Raw genomic sequence first — 22,333 nt, 5'->3', positions numbered from 1 at the left:
ACCGTGTGGCGACCGCAGCTCAAATGCACCACATAGTTATACCCCGAGGTGATTTAAACCCGCAAACCGCCCACCAGAGCGTTATTACACCATGTATCAGCATTATCCTTAATTTATGAGCATGAGTGTAGTACTAAGAGGCTGAGTCGTAAGTAAGCCACAAACTCCAAAATACCGCGTATCGTTTTAAATTTCACGCCTATACTACGCCTATACTTATCTAGAAGGTCGCAGCACATGTTGGGTGGAAGATAGCTGATACACAGTATTCAGCGGCCATTAGTTAATGATCTGAAGTCAGACAAATGTGGCAGGCGTGTTATGAGTGTGTCCCCGACTAAACAAACGCAGTTTTTGTAATCCGGGAGACTGCTCGCAGAGCTCGTTCACAGCGAACTGCGTGTCGTACTTGGTTAGAACTGCATTTCAAGGAAATCTGTGCTCGACTGGATACAGGAATACAGCAAATGACAGCAAAAATTCACAAGCAAAGAGCGCTTCGGGCCCGCTTCTTATCCTGCTCAGGCACTTTGTTGCCTCGTGTAGGGGTATATCGCTGCCGCCTGGACACGTGAGTCTTGTGGGTTGCAGGAATTTAAGGAACCAAATAAACTTGTTCTATCCCGAGAGGTAACTCGTTAAATGCGAACACTGTATGCTGCGGGCTTTTAACGCCTTGTCGAACCATACCCTTCAAGTGCAACACGAGAAAAGTAACTCTCATAACGTCTTTATTCCATGTTGGAGATTGAGCAAAGCAGGTGGTGAATTTTCTTCTGTTTCCCAGTTTTAGTTCCTTGTTCTTCAAAATATAATAGCTTTGATAACGTGAAATACAGTATCCTTGCAATTCGAGAACATTATAATTCTCGAAGCTGTGAAACGAGGAGCAACAATGAAAGTAACCAAATTTTAGCGAAATCACATTGATCGATCATTTTTCAACTCTCCTAGTTCATAGTGTGGTTGAACTATTTGGCATCTGATTGAAACTTTATCTAGACTACCGGAAAAAAATTAAGCATTTACTACGTGAACTACCTCTTCAGATGCACTAATTGCCTGTTTTGATCCTCTCTGATGTCTGTTCTGCACGGAGAGATTTCGTTTCCGTTGCGCCGCCACCATTAAGCTTTACGTGCCTCCTGTTGTTTGTATGTAGTTGGGACGTCAGAAAATCCTCAACACATTACGTGAGGTAAACTGCGTATGAAAGCATAAATTTTTGTAATAAAAAGATTTACAGACTTCTTTTTAATTTTGCTACATCTACGTCTATCCTCTTCAAAGTCACCCCATACTGTGTGGCAGATGGTAGATCTCAGACCACGATCGCTTACCCGCTTCTCTGTTCGAATCGCGAACGGCGCTTGGGAACAGTTGCAGTCCGTACGAGCTCTGATTTCTGGGAATTTCGACAGTAAAATTCTCCGTGATGCACAAGGCATTTCCGTAACGGACACGCCCCGACTAAACGATGCCAGCGCGAAACGTGAATCCTTTGTCGAATATTCGCCATTGGTTGCCTTAATCCTACTTGGTAAAAGAGTCCAGGTCAATGAACATTATCCAAAAATCTGTCAAACAAGGGTTTTTTCAGCCTTTGTTTCGTGGATAAATTACACTGAAGCGCCAAGGAAACTGCTATAGGCATGCTATTCAAATACAGACATATGTAAACAGGCAGAATATCAGTTGTTAGATAGGTTACTGCTGCTACAATGGCAGGTTATCAAAGTTTAAGTGAGTTTGAACGTGGTTCTATAGTCGACACAGAACCGATGGGACACAGCATCTCCGATGTAGCGATGAAGTGTGGAGTTTCCCGTGCGACTATTTCGAGAGCGTACCGTGAATATCAGGAAACCGGTAAAACACCAAAGCTCCGACATCGCTGCGGCCGGAAAAAGAACCTTCAAGAACGGGACCAACGACAACTGAAGGTAATCGTTCAACGTGACACAAGTGCAACCCTTCCGCAAATTGCTGCAGATTTCAGTGCTGGGCCATGAACAAGTTTCAGCGTGTGAACCATTCAACGAAATATATTCGGTGTGGGCTTTCGAAGCCGAAGACGCACTCGCGTTCGCTTGGTGACTGCAAGACACAAAGCTTTACGCCTTGCCTAGTCCCGTCAACACCAACATTGGACTGGAAACATGTTGCCTAGTCAGACGAGTCTCGTTGCAAATTGTGTCGAGCGAATGGACGTGCACGGTTATGGAGACAACTTCATGAATCCGTGGACCCTGCATATCATCAGGCGACTGTTCAAGCTGGTGGAGGCTCTGTAATGGTGTGGGGCCCGTCCACCTCGAGTGGTATGGAACCTTGATACGTCTAGATAAGACTCTGACAGGTGACATGTAAGTAAGCATCCTATCTGATCACCTGCATCCATTCATGTTCATTGTTGAACTTGGGCAATTCCAGCATGATAATGCAACACGCCACATGTCCATAATTGTTACAGAGTAGCTCCAGGAACGCTCTTTTGGGTTTAAACACTTCCGCTGGCCACCAAACTCCCCACTCATGAACATTATTGAGCACATCTGGGTGCCTTGGAACGTGCCATTCAGAAGAGATCTCCACTCCCTCGTACTCTTAGGGATTTATGGACAGCCCTCCAGGGTTCATGGTGTCAGTTCCCTCGAGCACTACTTCAGAAATTAGTCGAGTCCATATCACGTCGTGTTGCGGCACTTCTGATTGCTCGCTGGGGCCCTACACGACATTAAGCAGATGCAATAGTTTCACCGAGGGAGATGGCGCAGTGACTAGCACACTGGACTCGCATTCGGGAGGACGACGGTTCAATCCCGCGTCCGACCATCCTGATTTAGGTTTTCCGTGATTTCCCTAAATCGCTCCAGGCAAATGCCGGGATGATTCCCTTGAAAGGGCACGGCTACTTCCTTCCCCGTCCTTCCCTAATCCGATGAGACCGTTGGACTGGCTGTCTGGTCTTCTCCCCCAAACAGCCCAACCACTAGTTTCTTTGGCTCCTCGGTGTATATGTCCACTGAATCTCAGCCTGGCATCGGCTTTTCCTACAATTTCTGTTATGTGGTCGATTCACTTTAGGTCGCATCATAAGTCCTAACCGGATAGTGGTGGATTTCTCCGCCTACTTACGATTCATTTATTTACGTTTAGTATCAACTGCCAGTCCCCGAAACAGCCGTAGTCCCTCCGGATATCTTCCTGCATTTCGCTACAGTCGTATGGCGTTACCATCTTGCTGTAGGCAACGGCGTCATCTGCAAGAAGCTTGACGGAGCTTCCGACGATATCCACAAGATCATATTTATACACTGCAAACAAAAATGGCCCTGTAACACTCCCAAGGGGTAACGCGGAAATTACCTTCATTTCTGTCGATTTTGTTCTGTTAAAAATTACGTCTCAAGATCTGTCTCCTAAAAAGTCCTGAATCCAGCAATAGGAACACGGTAGTTTGCTGAAACACGCTTCTCTCTTACGGCCACTGACAAGGTGTATGCATTTATGTGATAGACTATCCAGGACAACGGGCGCGAGATGGCAGACGTGGTGGGGGAAATGGTGGACCGCGGGCAGTCGGTGGAGGTGCGCGAGCTGATTGCGCGGTTCACCACTGACGTCATCTCCTCCGTCGCCTTCGGCCAGGAGTGCAACTGCCAGCGGAACCCGGAGCACGAGTTCCGCCAATGGGGGCGCAAGGTCTTCGAGCCCTCTTTGCGTGCAGGCATCCTGTCCCTTCTGAACTTCATCAGTCCAACGGTGATGAACTATGCACGGTAAGACCCGCAACTATCAATTCGTCTGTTATGACCTCTTTGTGGATGGAACGTTAAGCCTTAATAGTCTTCTATCATGACTTGGATGTGTTGAAGGCAAAACGCTGCACACCATTAACTTAGAACACCTCCACTGCCTTGCTAGCGATACCACTTCTCAGGTCCTCGAACGAAACATTTCGTATGCTCTCACTCGCCATGCCTGGGTTCTCAAGTTTTCACCGTTTCACGAACTGTTACAGGGCTGTCAGTTATTATATAAAGGCTGGACCTGATCGTAAAACTGAGTTCTTACAGTCTAGCATTACTTCAGCGAGCAGCGTTTCCATCTACAGGAGGTTTCCTTGAAAATGGTCCAGGCTTTCAGGAATAGTGCCAGAGAGAAATCTGGTGGTCTGAGGTTCCGGAAATGTCCAAGTCGAAGTTATGAAGTCAGACGGTTGCTTGTCTACTGTTCTCTGTCTGTTAAATTTTAATGGCTATGAGCCTTGCTAATTTATACGTCTGTCCTTGCTACTGAATCTAACTTCGGTTTTCAATGGAATCTAAGTGCAAGGAAATCTAAGTAGAGATTCTGCGACATGCAAACAACGCTTACAGACCCAAGACGTTTCCTTCGTCCGAAGAACTATGCTGCAACCCCTGCTATACAAATCAGTTCTTTGCAATTTTAAGATGAGTTCAGCTGCGATGGAGTGGATCGATCCATTCTTGAGGTAAGTTTGTAGGTAAATGATTTATTGAAATAAGAGAGACCTAAACATTGCCTTTGATTTATCACCTATTTTTTCTCCGTTATAATACTGAAACATCCGCTTAGAAAAATTTATAAATGACGGTGCTGGAAAACCTCTACGTTATTTGATTTTCAAACAGCTGAGCAAAACTGAACGTACTCAGACATTTCTCTCTTTACTTATTCTGATCATCACTAAACTGACACACAATATTTGTTTTTCCTCAACGCAATCTGATTTTCAATAAACCCTACAAAAGAGTGGCCCTGACTAACAATAACCTATACCTTTCATGAATCACTTACCTCACAAAAATCTTCGTTACTCGAACTACTGCCGTACAGTGAGCGCCAATACTGCCAGCTAAATAAAAGATTCTAACTACTGAAGGCACTAACAACTGATAGGCATAGTTAGCAAATGAAAGATTTTGGTAGAGAACAAACAATGTATTTACATTAATAGTGTTCAAAAGTCATAGAATATATAGCAGTTCATGACATCCAGTCTTACAAATTTCCTTTTTCTGACGGACACTCGTACAGGTCGTCCGCTCGGTCGTCTCTCTCCTCACATCCACCACAGCTGGCGGCTCACGGCCAACTGCGCAACGCTACACGCTGTTCACATCCATCTGCCCAACACTACAATAGCAAAAATTCCAACAATGCAAACCAGCCACAGACTGCACACAGCACAGTCCGTTATTTTCATACAAAGCACCACGTGGCGTCATCAACAAAAAAACCTGAACGGCTTACTTACAATACCACACCTATCGTTACCATATACTGTTATTACCTGTTACACTACTATGTTGCACTTTGTCAAAAATAAGCTTGTTGGAGTACTTTTGTTGTGGACTGGCAAGACAGCCAATCCACAGTGACGGGTAACCGAAAGGCACGCGCTTATACTCACGCAGGCTGGCGTGAGGTCTGAAACAGGATACGTAATGAATGCTATAAAGAAAAGTACGTAGCTGCTGGAATACTTAACTTTAATCCACAATTGGTGAACATTGGTCTTGTTGATACAGTATATGCGTCATTAGATACATAGCAAAGGATAAATGGCGCCTTGCTAGGTCGTAGCAATTGACTTAGCTGAAGGTTATGCTAACTACCGTCTCGGCAAATGAGAGCGTAATTCTCAGTGAACCATGGCTAGCAACGTCGGCTGTACAACTGGGGCGAGTGCTAGTACGTCTCTCTAGAACTGCCGTGTGGTGGCGGTCGGTCTGCAATTACTGACAGTGGCGACACGCGGGTCCGGCGTATACTAATGGACCGCGGCCGATTTAAAGGCTACCACCTAGCAAGTGTGGTGTCTGGCGGTGACACCACAACTTTGACATTCGCTATTCAGTACTACCTTCCGCCCTCAATATTCTGTCTTCAATTCGTTGATTGCTACATTATTCCTTCATATAGTTCGACCTTCCTCGGCACTTTCCACTTCCCACTCACAACATCCAGTCCCTACTTCCTCTCATTCCTAACTATCTTCAACTGCTCTGCTTGACGTTATCTCCAGGGGTGCATCTCCGATGACGATCATTTGTAATTGATGTGTCGACAGAAATGCCGACACAGTGTTATTTTGAGGGGGCCGATATGCACGCTATAAGCTCCCGCAGAATATCTTGAAGTCTGAAACAGGACGCTCAATGAATGCAATAAAGAAAAGTACGTTGCTTTTGAAATTATACTTAACTTTTAATCCTTGTTGTATACATCGTTCTTGATGGGACATTTCATACGATAACTATCAAACTATGTAAGGCTAATGGTGCCTTGCTAGGTCGTGGCCATGGACTTAGCTGAAGGCTATTCTAACTGTCTCTCGGCAAATGAGAGAAAGGCTTCGTCAGTGTAGTCGCTAGCAAAGTCGTCGTACAACTGGGGCGAGTGCTAGTCCGTATCTCGAGACCTGCCTTGTGGTGGCGCTCGGTCTGCGATCACACAGTGGCGACACGCGGGTCCGACATGTACTAAATGGACCGCGGCCGATTTAAACTACCACCTAGCAAGTGTGGTGTCTGGCGGTGACACCACAGTAATGATTTGCACATATTGCTACACATGGTTTTACATTATTTAATGGTTTCAATAATTTCGTTTTCTTAGTGGTACTATCACCTAATCAAACTACTACATTGTCTGGGGCTTAAGTTCACAGTTCATTGACGTATTACTTTGCACGCACAGTGTTTTAAGTTTCTGACACGGGATGAAACGGAAGCTGACCATGGAAGTTGCTGTGTATGGGCAGTACATCACATAAACGAGCAATCCTTCTCGCAGCAGTGGTGGATCGACGGTCTGACGTCGAAGGTCAGATCGCTGGCCCCACGGATCTCTTTGCCTCTGCAGGCCACGTGATCACATATAGCTCCTCCAGTATCTCTATACCGCCTGGCTATTTAGGGTGACGCAAAGCCACTCCAATGCATCTTCCGCCAAGCTTTGAGCCTGCACCCGAGTTCTTCAATCAGTGTCGCGATCGGAACCTCCTCTACGTACGACTTCGTGCCACACAGACTGCGTTCCCCATCACCTGGACTTCGACCAGGAACTTGGAGTCGGCCATCGACCTTCACTGCGCTATTTTCTTCTTCCTCTACTGGCTGTTCTACAGTGTGGGCTAGTGTTACTTGGATTCACTTAATTGCTCCACGTACTTTTCCGATTATGCGCTGTTTACGTATTTATAGACTCATCGAACTTCCCAGCTCGGCCCAACTTCGGTAACCACATAGTTTCTACATCTACATCTACATGGGTACTCTCCAAATCACATTCAAGTGCCTGACAGAGGGTTCATCGAATCAGCTTCACAATTCTCTATTATTCCAATCTCGTATAGCTGCAGAAAGAATGGACACCTATATCTTTCCGTACGAGCTCTGATTTCCCTTATTTTATCGTGCTGATCGTTCTTCCCATGTAGGTCGGTGTCAAAAAAATATTTTCGCATTCGGAGGAGAAAGTTGGTGATTGGATTTCGTAAGAAGATTCCGTCGCAACGAAAAACGCCTTTCTTTTAATGATTTCCAACTCAAATCCTGTATCATTTCTGTGACACTCTCTCCCATACATGCTGCCTTTCTTTTAAGTTTTATGATGTAATTCGTCAGTCCTATCTGGTAAGGATCCCAACCGCGCAGGACAGACAAAAGTAGTGTAGGCAATCTCCTTAGTAGGTCTGTTAATTTTTTAAGTGTCCTGCCAATAAAACGCAGTCTTAGCCTTCCCCACTACATTTTCTGTGTGTTCCTTCCAATTTAAGTTGTTCGTTATTGTAATTACTAGGTATTTAGTTGAATTTACGGCTTTTGGATTAGACTGATTTATCGTGTAACCGAAGTTTAACGAGTTCCTCTCAGCACTCATGTGCATGACCTCACACTTTTCGTTATTTAGGGTCAACTGCCACTTTTAGCACTATTCAAATATCTTTTTGAAATCGTTTTGCAGTTTGTTTTAATCTTCTGATGACTTCATCAGTCGATAAACAACAGCGTCATCTGCAAACAACCGAAGACGGCTGCTCAGATTGCCTCCAAAATCGTTTATATAGATAAGGAACAGCAAAGGGCCTATAACACTACCTCGCGAAACGCCAGAAATCACTTGTTTCGCTCGATGACTTTCCGTCAGTTACTACGAACTGTGACCTCTCCGACAGGAAATCACATAACTGGGACGATATTCCATAAACACGCAATTTCACTACGAGTTTCGGAAATTAGTCCCATAATCCCATAACATTTATGTCAGAAACTACTGTAAGAAAAAGCGACTTTCTAGGAATTGACACAGGAAACCACACTATAGAATGCGCGTGTTTAGGCCTGATATCAAGGGTTATTAGAGTGCAGTCTGAATTTACAAGTTGAAGTGTTTACTCGGTAAACCTAAATTAAACAGAGACCCACTAATTTACGGGATCAGCCGACATGATTTTTGTCCACGGACAATCAAATGGAACCTTTAGAGAAATTGACACGTCGTATCGTGCCGTGTACCAGAGTTTCACACTCTTCTGCAAAACGTTTGCGTAGCGGAAACAAAGAAATTGGTGCAAAGAACGAGGACAACAAATGGTTCAAAATGGCACTCGGCACTATGGGACTCAACTTCTGAGGTCATTAGTCCCCTAGAACTTAGAACTAGTTAAACCAAAATAACCCAAGGACATCACACAGATCCATGCCCGAGGCAGGATTCGAACCTGCAACTGTAGCGGTCTCGCGGTTCCAGACTGCAGCGCCTAGAACCGGACGGCCACTTAGGCCGGCTGGACAACAAATGATAGGGACTCCCGTCACGAAAAAAATCAATGTGTACTGGCCTGAGTGTGGATGTTACAATTACCACTCAGAAGGAAATTTGTATTTAAACATTTAAACATTACACAAACCCATCTCCTCAATTAGTAACCACGCCCTCCACGGATTGTGATGGTGTTGCTTTTGGGCTTTGCGCAACAGCGCACCTAGTTGACATCCTTAGTACACTTGTGTCAGTATTGTCGTACATAGCAAAAACCAACGAAGCCATTAATTTTTGCAATCTTTTAAGTACTGTGGCATTTAAGAAGACCATCTAGGACAGGGTAATGTATCTTTCGCAATATTTTTTCGTGAATATGATAATTCAGAAACATGATTATTACTGAAGTCCCATCGGATAGGATAGCGAATGAAGAAAACGACCTTACAGACGATAAATCGACACAAAAGAAGAAATCGAATACTGAAACTTCCTGGCAGATTAAAACTGTGTGCCGGACCGAGACGCGAACTCGGGACCTTTGCCTTTCCCGGGCAAGTGCTCTACCAACTGAGCTACCCAAGCACGACTAACGCCCCGTCCTCACAGCTTTACTTTCGCCAGTACCTCGTCTCCTACCTTCCAAACTTTACAGAAGCTCTCCTGCGAACCATGCAGGACTAGCACTCCTGAAAGAAAGGATATTGCGGAGACATGGCTTAGCCACAGCCTAGGGGATGTTTCCAGAATGAGATTTTCGCTCTGCAGCGGAGTGTGCCCTGATATGAAACTTCCTGGCAGATTAAAACTGTGTTCCGGACCGAGACTCGAACTCGGGACCTTTGCCTTTCGCGGTCAAGTGCTCTACCAACTGAGCTACCCAAGCACGACTCACGCCCAGTCCTCACAGCTTTACTTCCGCCAGTACCTCGTCTCCTACCATCCAAACTTTACAGAAGCTCTCCTGCGAACCACGCAGGACTAGCACTCCTGAAAGAAAGGATATTGCGGAGACATGGCTTAGCCACAGCCTAGGGGATGTTTCCAGAATGAGATTTTCACTCTGCAGCGGAGTGTGCCCTGATATGAAACTTCCTGGCAGATGGCTTAACCATGTCTCCGCAATCTCCTTTCTTTCAGGAGTGCTAGTCCTCTATGGTTCGCAGGAGAGCTTCTGTAAAGTTTGGAAGGTAGGAGACGAGGTACTGGCGGAAGTAAAGCTGTGAGGACGGGGCGTGAGTCGTGCTTGGGTAGCTAAGGTGGTAGAGCACTTGCCCGCGAAAGGCAAAGGTTCCGAGTTCGAGTCTTGGTCCGCCACACAGTTTTAATCTGCCAGGAAGTTTCATATCAGCGCACACTCCGCTGCAGAGTGAAAATCTCTTTCTAAGTCCAATACTGTTAGTATTTTAACAAAATTTTCGAAATAACGTTTTGAATGTATTTATAATCATTAACACACGTCTCCTCGTTAAGTTGTGACGTGCATCTCATTATTGAAGAGACATCCAAGCCTATCAAACATCAAAATAATGTTTGATGATGTGGAGAAAAAAGGTCATATGAACATCCATTTCCAGGAAATCAAAGAACAAGTGATAGAATAACACCTGCCACCCCAAATTTGGCATATCAATGAATGAAATAAAATGTTTCCATAATAAGCGCCTGAAATTTTGGACAATACAAACAGCAAGAGAAACTGGGCGCACGAACTTTAAATGTTCTGCTCTTTTCATAGCACGTCTCACGAAAAAAAATTCATAAAGTGCCGTAGACACATCACTGCTTCCGTGACAACGAGAGATGTACAGGAAGACCATGATATTCGCCAGCCTAGGACCTGTTTTCCCGATGAAGTAGACAAGAGAACAGCACATTTTCATATACAGCCACACTGCATTTGGAAGACTGATCGAAGTCGATTTAATTGTCAACTAAAATTTTGTATTTGTGGAGATCCACAGCCTCCAGATGCTTAATAAACGTAAACATGGTCCGTAGCAGACTGTAACGTGATTTTTATTTAATCTTGGTTTTTGTATTGGCCAAAATTACAGGTGCATCCAATGGACACATTTTAAATCATTTCTTGCGATGCATGCAGACAATAAGCGGTTTTACAAGTGCGTGACAATGACAAGTAGTCGAAATTAGAACGACTAAATAAAAATCACGTTAGAGCCTACTACGGACCGTGTTTACATTTATCAATTATGAACTACCTTCTAATATGACAGTATCTAAGAAAAAGGGGAAAAATAAAGAGTTGCCAAACTCCAATCTGCCCATGATACATCTCATAGTCATACAATAGGTACTGGACTTCCAATGAGTGGATAAGTAACCAAAAACTGTGTATTTGTCTTGAGGAAAACGTTTCTACACTCCTCGTTGACCTCGGCATGCTAGAAGGTTTATTGTGACTAGAACGACACCATGTCTTTTTCATTGGCCGTAATACGTAATATGTTGGAAATGTTAGAACAGTAATCTCCTTCCATAGTGAAAAGAGGCAACTATTTTTAGGAGTGCTTGCGTTAACATCAAATAATTGTTACTTTTTTTGTAGGGTAAAAGGAGGATTTACGGCTGTCAGCAAATATTTCCGAAAAATGGTTGCAGACACCGTTGCTTACAGAGAGAAGAATAACTACAGAAGGAAAGACTTCATGGATCTCCTTATTCAGCTAAAAAACAAAGGATATGTTGACCCTGACAAAGGAGAGACAGTGGAGAACGGGCATCAGAAAGGCATCGGCACTCCTGAGAGTAAGTCCTCCTTCTTCTTCTTGCTGTTCAGGTACACTCACAGTGCCCGCTCCCTTTGATGGCACATTGACGTAATTACCTTATAGAGGAGTTGTCTTATTCACCATGAGCCTATAAATCATATAATTCCTCACTCTATGTTCTAATTTTAGTGTATTGCGTCAGGGGGACAACGTGCTAGCTTTAACTTGAGTAAGAATTGTTCTGATCACGTTCTCTGTTGCGTTTCTGACTGCATCACATGCTAGTAATGAGTAGCTCTATATGTACAACTGGAAAATGCTGCCTACTAGATAAACTGCTCCGTATTGTTGTATTTATATTCTTGACTTTGAATATAACCAAAAATATAATATGCATAACCAAAAATAATTTCTTATGGGTTGGCATTTTCTTCCACTCAGTTCTTGATATGATGGGCCTGTCTAGTGTTTGGCTTAACACATGTAGGGAACCTAAAGCTACACACAGACTACCCAGAATACCGTTCCCACTATCGAGAATGGGTGGTTAGTTTTGCCACGGTGTCGCTCACTTATAAGTCCAAACAATTTCAGGCACTGGATTGTTGTTCTAAAAGCGAACTGTGAAACGTACTGTTCTTATTGCGACGGAACAACTCTTGTTCTCTGCAGCCAGAAATGAGCCTACGAACAGTATGAGGAGGAAAGCACGGCTGTTAGCTGATGAGGCTTTAGTGTACGGGAAAGTGAGCAGCTACAGGTTACAGGAAGTGCTGGAGAGGATTTCTGTTTGGTGTGAGGATTCGCAACTTGCCCTTAAGGTCGGACAAAGTGAGTTAAGACAAATGGATAGGAAAGACAATCCTGTAACGTTAGAAAACTGTATTTGGTGCTGTCCTACATGGCATTGTTGTGTCTATTAAATATTTAGACATAGTATTGAAAATCGACATGAAGTGGAACGAGCATGTAAGACAGATTGTAAGGAAGGTAAACGGACGACTTCGGTTTATTTTGGCTGCCTCAAGAACGATTCTACTGCCACTAACATACATCTCGCGTAAGTAGCACGAACACCAGATAGGTGAAATCAGGGTTCGTTTGGAAGCATATAGACAGTCGATTTCCCCCCGTACCTTCCGCCATGCACCGTATGCTGACTTGAGGAGTATAAACGCAAATATGGATGTAAGACAAACTGTAGTCACTAAACAAGTTTTTACTCGTACTGGAATTAGTATTTAATTTTTCATCTGATGTGTACCTGCATGATGCAGTCTTCCTTCAGATTCCTTAATTTCTGACCCTGGGAAGTATAACCTTGTTCATCCCCTCGTGAGATCGTGCAGAACCATACAACATAGCGGTGATAATATGTGGGTTCTTAATCTAACAAGCTTAACTTAGCGTCTAAGTAAAATTTTTTATTTGTTAATAAGGTCTCGGCTTACAGTTAACGCTCATGGGGATTCTATCCACTTAGTGCCTTGTTCTCTCACAAATTTACGGTTTAACATTATAGGTAATTTCCCAGTACATAACATAAAGACATCCAATGGCAGGCACCTTTGACTTTCCGTGCTCGCATACGCGTTATCCGCCGTCTTGCTCGGTACATATCCGCGTGCCACAGTAAGTTCCAACGTAGCGTCCGCGGCTAACCGACCGCTTTCCACAAAGTGGGACCGGGGCTGTTCCTCAGCTAAGTAACGCAGCCTGACATGGTACCGCGGTACTTAAGCTTTTTATGTTTGACCGTGCCCTATTCTGGGATGCATTAGTTTATTTTATGCTTCTGAAGAAGGCTAGACTACTCTAGCTGAAACCTAGGTAAAGACCAGTAACATTTCGCAACTGAGGCGGATTTTTGATATAATAATGACGTAAGGTTCCTGATGACCACACTTTGCGCCATGTTCCAGTGTACCACAATTTAATTCCCCACCTTTTCACCACATTTCATGTAGGGAGAGCACGTGATATTGTCGGTGGTGATCTGTTCATCAGATGAGGACTTTAAGCCAGGCAGCCCATTGCTGCTATTCGAGAGGACTGGGCTGTGTCTCGGCATTTGGTTTCACCGTCTCCCTTCTCTCGTTATCATCTTCGCCCTCTCCCTTCTCTCATCATCATCTTCACCTTCTTCTCTCATTATCAGCTTTACCCTCTCCCTTCTCTCATCTTCACACTTTGCCTTCTCTCATTATCATCTTCACCCTGTTCCTTCTCTCATCATCATCTTCATCCTCTCTCTTCTCTCATTATCATCTTCACCCTCTCCCTTCTCTCATTATCATCTTCACCCTTTCCCTTCTCTCATTATGATCTACACCCTCTCCCTCTTCTCATCATCGTCTTCACTCTCCCTTTCTTTCATTATCACATATCACAAATGTGACACCATACTCTGCATGCACCCATTATAGTCTCCTACATCCTTGCTGGTCTAGTGATAAAGGTGTGCCTGGGAACTGAGAGGCTATGCATTTGGAACACAATTCGACTCCGGAAATTTCCTCTTTGCTTTCAACCTAGATTTCACTTATCAATGGTGTGAGGAGTCCCCAGGAAGAACACATGGTTCCATGTTAAATTGTCGCTACCCTTGTGATGGTATGATTTTATACTCACCTTTGGGCAAGTACATGACAGAGTTTCAAGCAGTTGCTCGCTACTGTCACAGCGGTGAGACGTTCGTGTGTGCTTTATGCCCAGAACGTAAGCTTTCTGCAAAATATTGATACTTTACATTAACTCCTACGTGCTAAATTATTTATGTTCAGAAAGTTCTTAGTGTTAATCAAAATGACAAGTTGGATAAAAAGTAAAATAACTGGTTATGATAAATGATTGTGTCCTTATGGATTAATTACAGCCTAAACCAATGATCTGATCCTAACAAACTGACGATATATTTGTTTAATAAAACATACAACAACGATATGGTGGTCCCACAACGTATCCTTATAAAGCATAAAAGAAATAACACTAATAAAATAAGTGCAGTTAAGATTACTGATAACGGAAATGAAGTGGTAACAGGTCCCCAGAGTTCAAATAATCATCTACAGTGAACAACGTAGAAAGTCCCATGCCACTTAACTGTTCACTAATGGAACTGCAAATTCATAACTATTCAAAGTTCAGTGGTGCAGTTAAAATATCAGAATTCCCGTAAACAGTGGTATATCCTATAATGCTAATCTGTAGCAAGTCCAAAGGCAGCATATCACCAGACACTTGTGAGAGGTTACTGACCTAAATACTTGCAAATTGTAAGCTTAGCACCAAAATATTCCAGTTCCCTACGAAAGTTAAAGTATTCACATGGCCACCTAAAACCTAAAATTCACTGGTCTGAAACCATCCACAAAGATCTTCAATACAGAAGTTGCCTCTTCCACGCCTCTGAAGAGCAAGACAAGTGACAGTTCGTTCACCGTTTTGTGCTTCTTCTAAGCAAGCCAAAAGTTATAAGAATAAACAAAGTCAACAATGGAGAAGCACATAAAATATTAAGATTTTACAGATACAATGTGTATGTTGAAAGAAACCCCTCTCTCCTCCGGTGCACTTCAGACCACACACAGTATTCTAGGCATAATATTTTTGGCACAATTTAAGCATGAATTCTGAGGACATATGGTCAACATTAATAACAAATAAAACATTCTACATAAAGAATGAACAGTAAGGATGGCATGCTCAATAGAAATGGCTCATTGTGCTCAATTGAATGATGCTATCAGAATTGAGGTACTAAGTGCCACTTTTACATCGTTGTTAGAGTCGAAGTGAATATTAAATTAATGATTCTTGATAACATATTTGGGATACAGCGATATAAATTCAGTCATCATGAAAAAAATCAGTCTCCATCGCAAAATGAAAGATAATTTATTAGTTGAGACTAGTTTTAATCCACACAGATCGTCTTCAGACCATAAGACATCTACTACAATTAGTTGTAGGTTCACTGAGTGGAGATGAACTGTATGACAGAATTCACATTTGTCATCTGGTCTGGAGAAGATATATATACATTGAAATCTTTCAGCACGAGGTATCTTCTACTTTGCGATCTAGAGTGATTTTTTTCATTACAACAAATATTTAATCAACTAATAAAGGAATCACTTTATAAAATATACACATAATACGCATATATATAAACGGGTGTTCAAAATTAGATCAACAAACGAAAATTTTGCAAGGTTGCTTTCATTTTGGCACAGAACAGAATAAACAAGTGATAGTAAATTAGAAACAATACAATGAATTAGAACGTAAACAACTGCAACATGCACAACGGTGGACAAAAATTTCTTCGTTTCTTCCAACTTAACGGATTTGTACAAACATTCCGACAACTGGTTAATCTGCTCAGTATGGGGTTGACTCCCTTTGTCAGCAAAAGAGGCCTGACAACGACGGGGTATGCTGCGAATGATGTCATCAGTCTCATGTTGAGGCAGTACCGCCCATTCATCCTGCAGAGCTGCTCACAAGTCTTGGAGAGTGGTCGGTGGATGCTGACGTGATGCAAAGCTTCTCCCTAGCGCATCCGACACATGCTCTATGGGATTCAAACCGGGAGAGCGAGCAGGCCATCCCATGCATGCAATACCTTCCGTTCCCAGGAAAACGTCAATCACCTGTGCTCTATGAGGTCTAGCATTATCGTCCATCAATACGAAGTCTGGGCCTACACCACCTCGCAACAACTGTACATGTGGTCCCAAGACCTCGTCGCGGTACCTGAGCCGATTCACCCATACAGTTTCATGAAGTGGCGTTCGAGTGGTCAACACAATCCTTTCTCACACCATTAAGGATTCCCCTCGGTATCGGTCTGTTTCCACAATGTTTGGATTCCGAAATCGTGTTTCACGTTCCCTACAGATGCAAATGCGTCGAGAATCACTCTAGAGACCAAATCGACTCAGGTGTGAGCAGAATATTGACAAACTGTTCGACCGTCCAGTTGGCGTATTGACGACTCCACTCTAGACACTCCCTTCTGTGAAGACGCATCAGAGGTACACAAGCAGAAGGTCTCCGGCGATAAACGCTATTCTTCCGAAACCTTCTGTATACTGCTTGTCTCAATACAACACGTCTAGTGGATGCTGCGAGGTGAGATGCCAGTTGCCGTGCAGTACTAAGGCGTTACCGTCGTGCCCTTACGACCTAATAAGGGTCCAATCTTTTGGCATCACACGTGTTCGGCCCTGTCCTGGTCTTGGAATGCTGTTTCGGTCTCTATAAATTATCGCCACATCCGAGAAACAACAGAACAATTCACATTAAGCCATTGGGTCACATCAGTTTGGAACTGTCCTGCTTCCATTCTTGTTAAGGACCATCGCAGGCCCTAACATGCGTGCAATATCTTCCGTTCCCAGGAAAACGTCAATCACCCGTGCTCTAAAAGGTCGAGCATTATTGTCCATCAGTACGAACTCTGAGCCCACAGCACCTTGCAACAACCGCAGATGAGGTACCTAGATCTTGTCACGACGGATGACAGCAGTTAAATCTTATTGATTCACCCGTACAATTTCATGAAGAAGAGTTCCAGTGGTAAACATAATCCCTGCCCACACCATTTGGGATCGTCGTCGATGTCGGTCTCTTCCCACAATGTCTGGATTCCAAAATCCTGTTCCACGTTTCCTCCAGATGCGAATCCATCGAAAATCACTTTCCAGACAAATTCAGGACTCATCTGTGAAAACAGCATTGGCCCATTGTTCGACTGGCCAGGTGGCATGTTGATGACTCCACTCTAGATGTTCCTTTCTGTGAAGACGCGTCAGAGGCAAACATACAACAGGTCTGCCGACAAAAGAGGCCACTCTGCCGAAACCTTGTGCACACCGTTTGACTCGGTACAACACAGCCAGTGGATGCTGCGAGCTCACATGCAAGTTGCCACACAGTACTAGGGCGGTACTGTCATGCCTTCACAGCCAAATGAAGTCACACGTGGTCGGTCCTGACCTGGCCTTCGGGATACAGTTTCGGTTTCTATAAACTATTGCCACATCCGAGAAGCAACAGAACGATTCACATCAAGCCATCGGCTCACATCAGTTTGTGAGCGCCCTGCTTCCATTCTTTCTATGGCTCTCCACGGCAGAGAGTTTCTCTGCAGAGAGTTTCTCTGCGCCATAGTGTACCACCTGTGACTGTGTACACGGCGATTGTGGATGTGGGGCTACTTGGCAAACATTACCTTCGTTTCAGAGGTGCCCTGGCGTCATCGCTGGCATGGTTGTCTGTTGACCGAATGCCATCTTCCGTGCAGAAGATTGTACGGACACCTGGTTGATAGTTTGTATGACTATTTCGTGAACTAGACACAGGTCGGGAAAACAACGGTTTGTTGCTTTAACTTTGGACACCAGTGTAGGTAGAGGTTCAAGGTATATCACGTTGCGTTCACTTTAAGTATAACTGTGGAAAAATTGATCTCCTAATACATTTGCATAATTAACATCGAATCAAACATCGTACGATTCAGAACATAATGTAAAATGGATATTGAAGTGAGATCTTAAGTATTGGTTTCTAGGGACCGCAGGAATCGTTCAACACTTAGGCTGTAAATATAATTCGTAGTCTCTGTGAGATATAAGTATATAAAGGTTTGTGTAACGCTGCCATTCATAAGCAATCTGAAAGTAAGTCCTATAGTTTCTACAAAAAAATTGTTATCAAAACAGCAAAACACACTCCTCAGTAATGTGATTGCCTTGATATGCTCGGATTTGTAATACGATGGCCCTGTAACACTATTTCAAAGTATTCCGTAGCAGCTGTATTATGGAGTCACCTGAGGTGACTTAGCCACGGACAGCTCGTCACAACAACCTTTCCCCCACTGGACAGCTGGCGTAGATCAGAAACACACAAGTCGCCCACGGTGACGTCCATTTCAAATACTTGCATTCAGCCGCTGAGCGAGACGAAATTAACCAACAGATTGGCCTAAGATGAAACACAAATAAACCTTGCGCAAAGAAGCCATTATGCTCGGAGGAAACAAAGACTTTCCGATTAGACAGCTGTGCCTGCCCCTAGGGCTCTCTCTGTCAATAATGCCATACTGCAATGTTTCTTTTTGATTGCTCACATATGTTTTAAAAAATCATGCAAGTTTCAGGAGAATAATGCAAAATAATGAAGGAATTGATATTTTTACTACCTCAACGACAATGGTGGCATGTCTGATTTGGTTGATTAAACTTGCTTGAAGGTGTGATTTTAGACTACAATAAAAATTCCTGGCACTTTTTACACATTGTGATTTGCATGAGTGCTATTACTTAACCGAACGTTATTCTCTTTCACATTTTTTGTGCACTCAGCTGCGACTCTTAACTTTCTTTTACCTTTCCACAGAATTGTCGATGGATGACTTGGCAGCGCAGGCCTTCGTCTTCTTCGTTGCAGGCTTCGAGACGTCCTCAACGGCGACGAGCTTCACTTTGCATGAACTGGCGCTCAACCCTGACGTGCAGAGCAAGCTGCAAGACGAAATCGACTCCGTGCTGAAAGAAAACGACGGCGAAATATCCTACGACGCCATCGGCAAAATGACTTACCTCGACAAGGTTGTAGCCGGTAAGGAAAATCATTCTTCAGTTTGGGTTCCACTTTTAATTACATTTATTACACCTTGTTCAAATAAATAAGAACAAAACAGAACCACCTGTCTCAGGTTTTTATAGCAACTGGCTAACTGTGTTTGCCTTTCTCACCATATACTGTCAGCATACAAGTTAGAGAGAGTCAGGCAGTTCACCCACATGCAGAAAAATCACAGATTAAAAGGCTACCAGTGGAAAGTCCTCTCGATGTAAACATTTATCTCTATTGAAATGCTTGAAGAAGGGATTCACATTTAGTCTTACTTGAAGAACAATCCCGTTCACAAATAATACAAGCAAATTTCAAGAAACTCTCCAAAGTTTCGAACCTGCAGCCTCGTTAATATATGCAAAGTGTTGGCTACGATTCAGACTGGGAGCAATACATGTCTGCTCCCGACCCATCTAAGGAAAGCAACCAGAGAATCTGCCAAAACAGTGCGTAAAATGACAACATTTACACATTTACAAATTCGCCAATCTGCAGTGTTTTCAAAGACCGACATTTGAACTGTGGCTGTCCCACCATGCAGTGCTAAAACCCCGTAACCATAGAACTTCTCAACACTTTACATTCTTAGGAGAGCAAAAAGACACTGAAAATCTTTGTATGTCATCTTGCTCCCCATCAGATTTTTATTGGCGTACCTTAAACATTACCATGTTATTGTAATAAATTAGCCACGCAGCCTACTTGCAGCAAATTTTTCTTTTCCAAAGTACAATCCTCACTGATACAGGTAGCATTTGTCAGAAAATTTAACCTGGATGCAATAATTATACTGTATTAACCCTGTGGTGTGCTGGTGTGTTATAGGAAAAACGGTGCTTGACGCATGAAACAAGTGTGAAGCAATACTCGGTGGGGTAGACTTTAGCTATACAATGCAAAAACGAAACTGCAGGTACCAGCTGAAATAACAGAGAAAAAGCACCTTGACGATCCCTAGGAGAGACACCAATTATTTTCTTTTTCCATATACAAATTTCAAACAAAAAACGTATATAAAACAATGTGCCGGATTGTTTTCTTTACAGATAAACTGAAAGTACTTCCACTACATAAAGACTAGCTGAGTGTCTACTCCCATAAGAGAACTGGATAGGAAATGCTGGGGAGGTGTAGTCTGTGTGTAAACTGAAAAGCGGGCAGTACTCTCGGCGGAGGACGTTGCCTTTGTAGGAGGAACACTACTGCTATCGTACAGAACGACTAAGACTCAATTTCTCCTCTAGCACGGTACAACACTGTGCAGCGACTTTCACAAATTCACCCGCCCGGCTAGCCATGCGGTCTAACGCTTGGCTTTCCGGGCGGGAAGGCGTGCCGGTCCCCGGCACAAATCCATCCGGCGGATTAGTGTCGAGTTCCGGTGTGCCGGCCATCCTGTGGATGGTTTTTAAGGCGGTTTTCCATCTGCCTCAGCGAATGCCGGCTGGTTCCCCTTATTCCGCCTGAGTTGCTGCACAGACATTTTCTCCACGTACGCGTACACCGTTATTACTCTGCCACGCAAACATAGGAGTTACACTCGTCTGGTGTGAGACGTTCCTGGTGGGGTCCACTAGGGGTCGAATCGCACAATAACCCTGGGGTCGGTGTGGGGCGGCGGTGGTGTGAGTGGACTGCTGTAGCCTGTTGTGGGTTTGTGAACCACTGAGGGCTACGACGGGGATGAAGCCTCTCCGCCGTTAGTAGGTCCTCAGTCCCATACAATACAATACGGAAATTCTGTCCATATGCATTACCTGAATTAGTATTATCAGTAACTCATGCCTGTATTCCTTCCAGTGTTAACCCATTTCGTGCAAAATAAACACTCGCCGGGGTATGTCTGCGCACTACGTTGCCAGTGATTCATAAGGCGTGCTGTGAGTGCCACGTATAGCACTCTAAAACACCCTGTAGTTGTTTGTTGTGACGTAGTGGCATAAAGAGAGTGGGGAATTACCTGCTCGAGCTCCAGTCTGCACACCTATGAAGCAGGGATCTGCATGACCACAGTCAAGTGATCTACCTTTCCTCCCAATTCTACCCCATACGTTTGCCCCTCCATTCTGTGACATCCCTGGAACACAATTTACTACCCCCCCCCCCCCCCCCAAATACGGGTCTACCACACTTAGATGTGCTACTTTGTTTTTAACCCACATCATTTAAAGATAAACATTAATTTTGTAGCATTAAAACAATATTTTTTAATAATCTGCGATATTTGCATACCCTGAACGCGGAAACTACACTGAAGAGCCAAAGAAACCGTTACACCTGTCCAATATCGTGTAGGGCTCCCCCAGGCACGCAGAACTGCCGCAACATGACGTCACATGGACGCGACTAATGTCTGAAGTAGTGCTGGAGGGAACTGACACCATGAATCCTGCAGGGCTCTCCATAAATCGGTAAGAGTACGAGGGGTGGAGGTTTCTTGTGAGCAGCACGTTGCAAGGCATTCCAGATATGGGCAATAATGGCACACTCGAAGAAATTCCGTTGCAAAAGACGGAATTTTCTGATCTGTATGACATAGCATAATTGCCATTTTTTTCTTTTCCATTTCAGAGTCTCTCAGGAAATATCCACCCGTACCATTGCTAAACAGAGAGTGCAACCAAGACTACAAGATTCCAGACAGTGACGTCATTCTGGAGAAAGGAACACCAGTAGCGCTGTCTGTGCTGGGCCTCCATTATGACCCCACACATTTTCCTGACCCCGACCGATTCGATCCTGAGAGGTTCTCCGAAGAGGCCAAAGCTAAGCGACACCCCTATGTCTACCTGCCTTTCGGGGAGGGACCACGCATTTGCATAGGTGAGTACGTTGCCGGCTGCTGCACGCACTAATATTCACAGCTATGTTGGTAACTGATGCTACCACATATTTTCACTGCGACCATTCTTGACATATTTTCGTATTGTTAACCTCACACTGTGGGTTATGTTGTTCACTACACAGTCATAGAAAGGAAAATTTTGTTACTCCATACACCGTTTACCGAACTGCGTCTACATCCATATGCCGCAAACCACTGTGAAGTGCACGGCAGGCGGTATTTCCAATGATGCTAGCTATTAGAGCTTTTTCCCGTTTCATACACGTATTGAGCCCAACAAGAATGGCTGCCTAAACACCTCTGTGTGCACTGC

General features: G+C 43.9%; 1 protein-coding gene across 1 annotated transcript in view; it reads left to right on the top strand.

The window, feature by feature from the left end:
• LOC124616045 (cytochrome P450 6k1-like) overlaps positions 1–22,333 on the top strand; it is a 69,476-nt gene that overhangs the window by 36,500 nt on the left and 10,643 nt on the right. The window contains exons 4-7 of the mRNA XM_047144272.1: positions 3,520–3,782; positions 11,366–11,565; positions 18,936–19,157; positions 21,747–21,998. Coding sequence (XP_047000228.1) covers positions 3,520–3,782; positions 11,366–11,565; positions 18,936–19,157; positions 21,747–21,998 — 937 coding nt within the window. The remainder of the gene's footprint in view (positions 1–3,519; positions 3,783–11,365; positions 11,566–18,935; positions 19,158–21,746; positions 21,999–22,333) is intronic.

Source organism: Schistocerca americana, chromosome 5 (genome assembly GCF_021461395.2).
Source record: "Schistocerca americana isolate TAMUIC-IGC-003095 chromosome 5, iqSchAmer2.1, whole genome shotgun sequence".
NCBI lineage: Eukaryota > Metazoa > Arthropoda > Insecta > Orthoptera > Acrididae > Schistocerca > Schistocerca americana.
The sequence above is the reverse complement of the archived record's forward strand: the minus strand, read 5'-3'. Positions and strand labels throughout refer to the sequence as shown.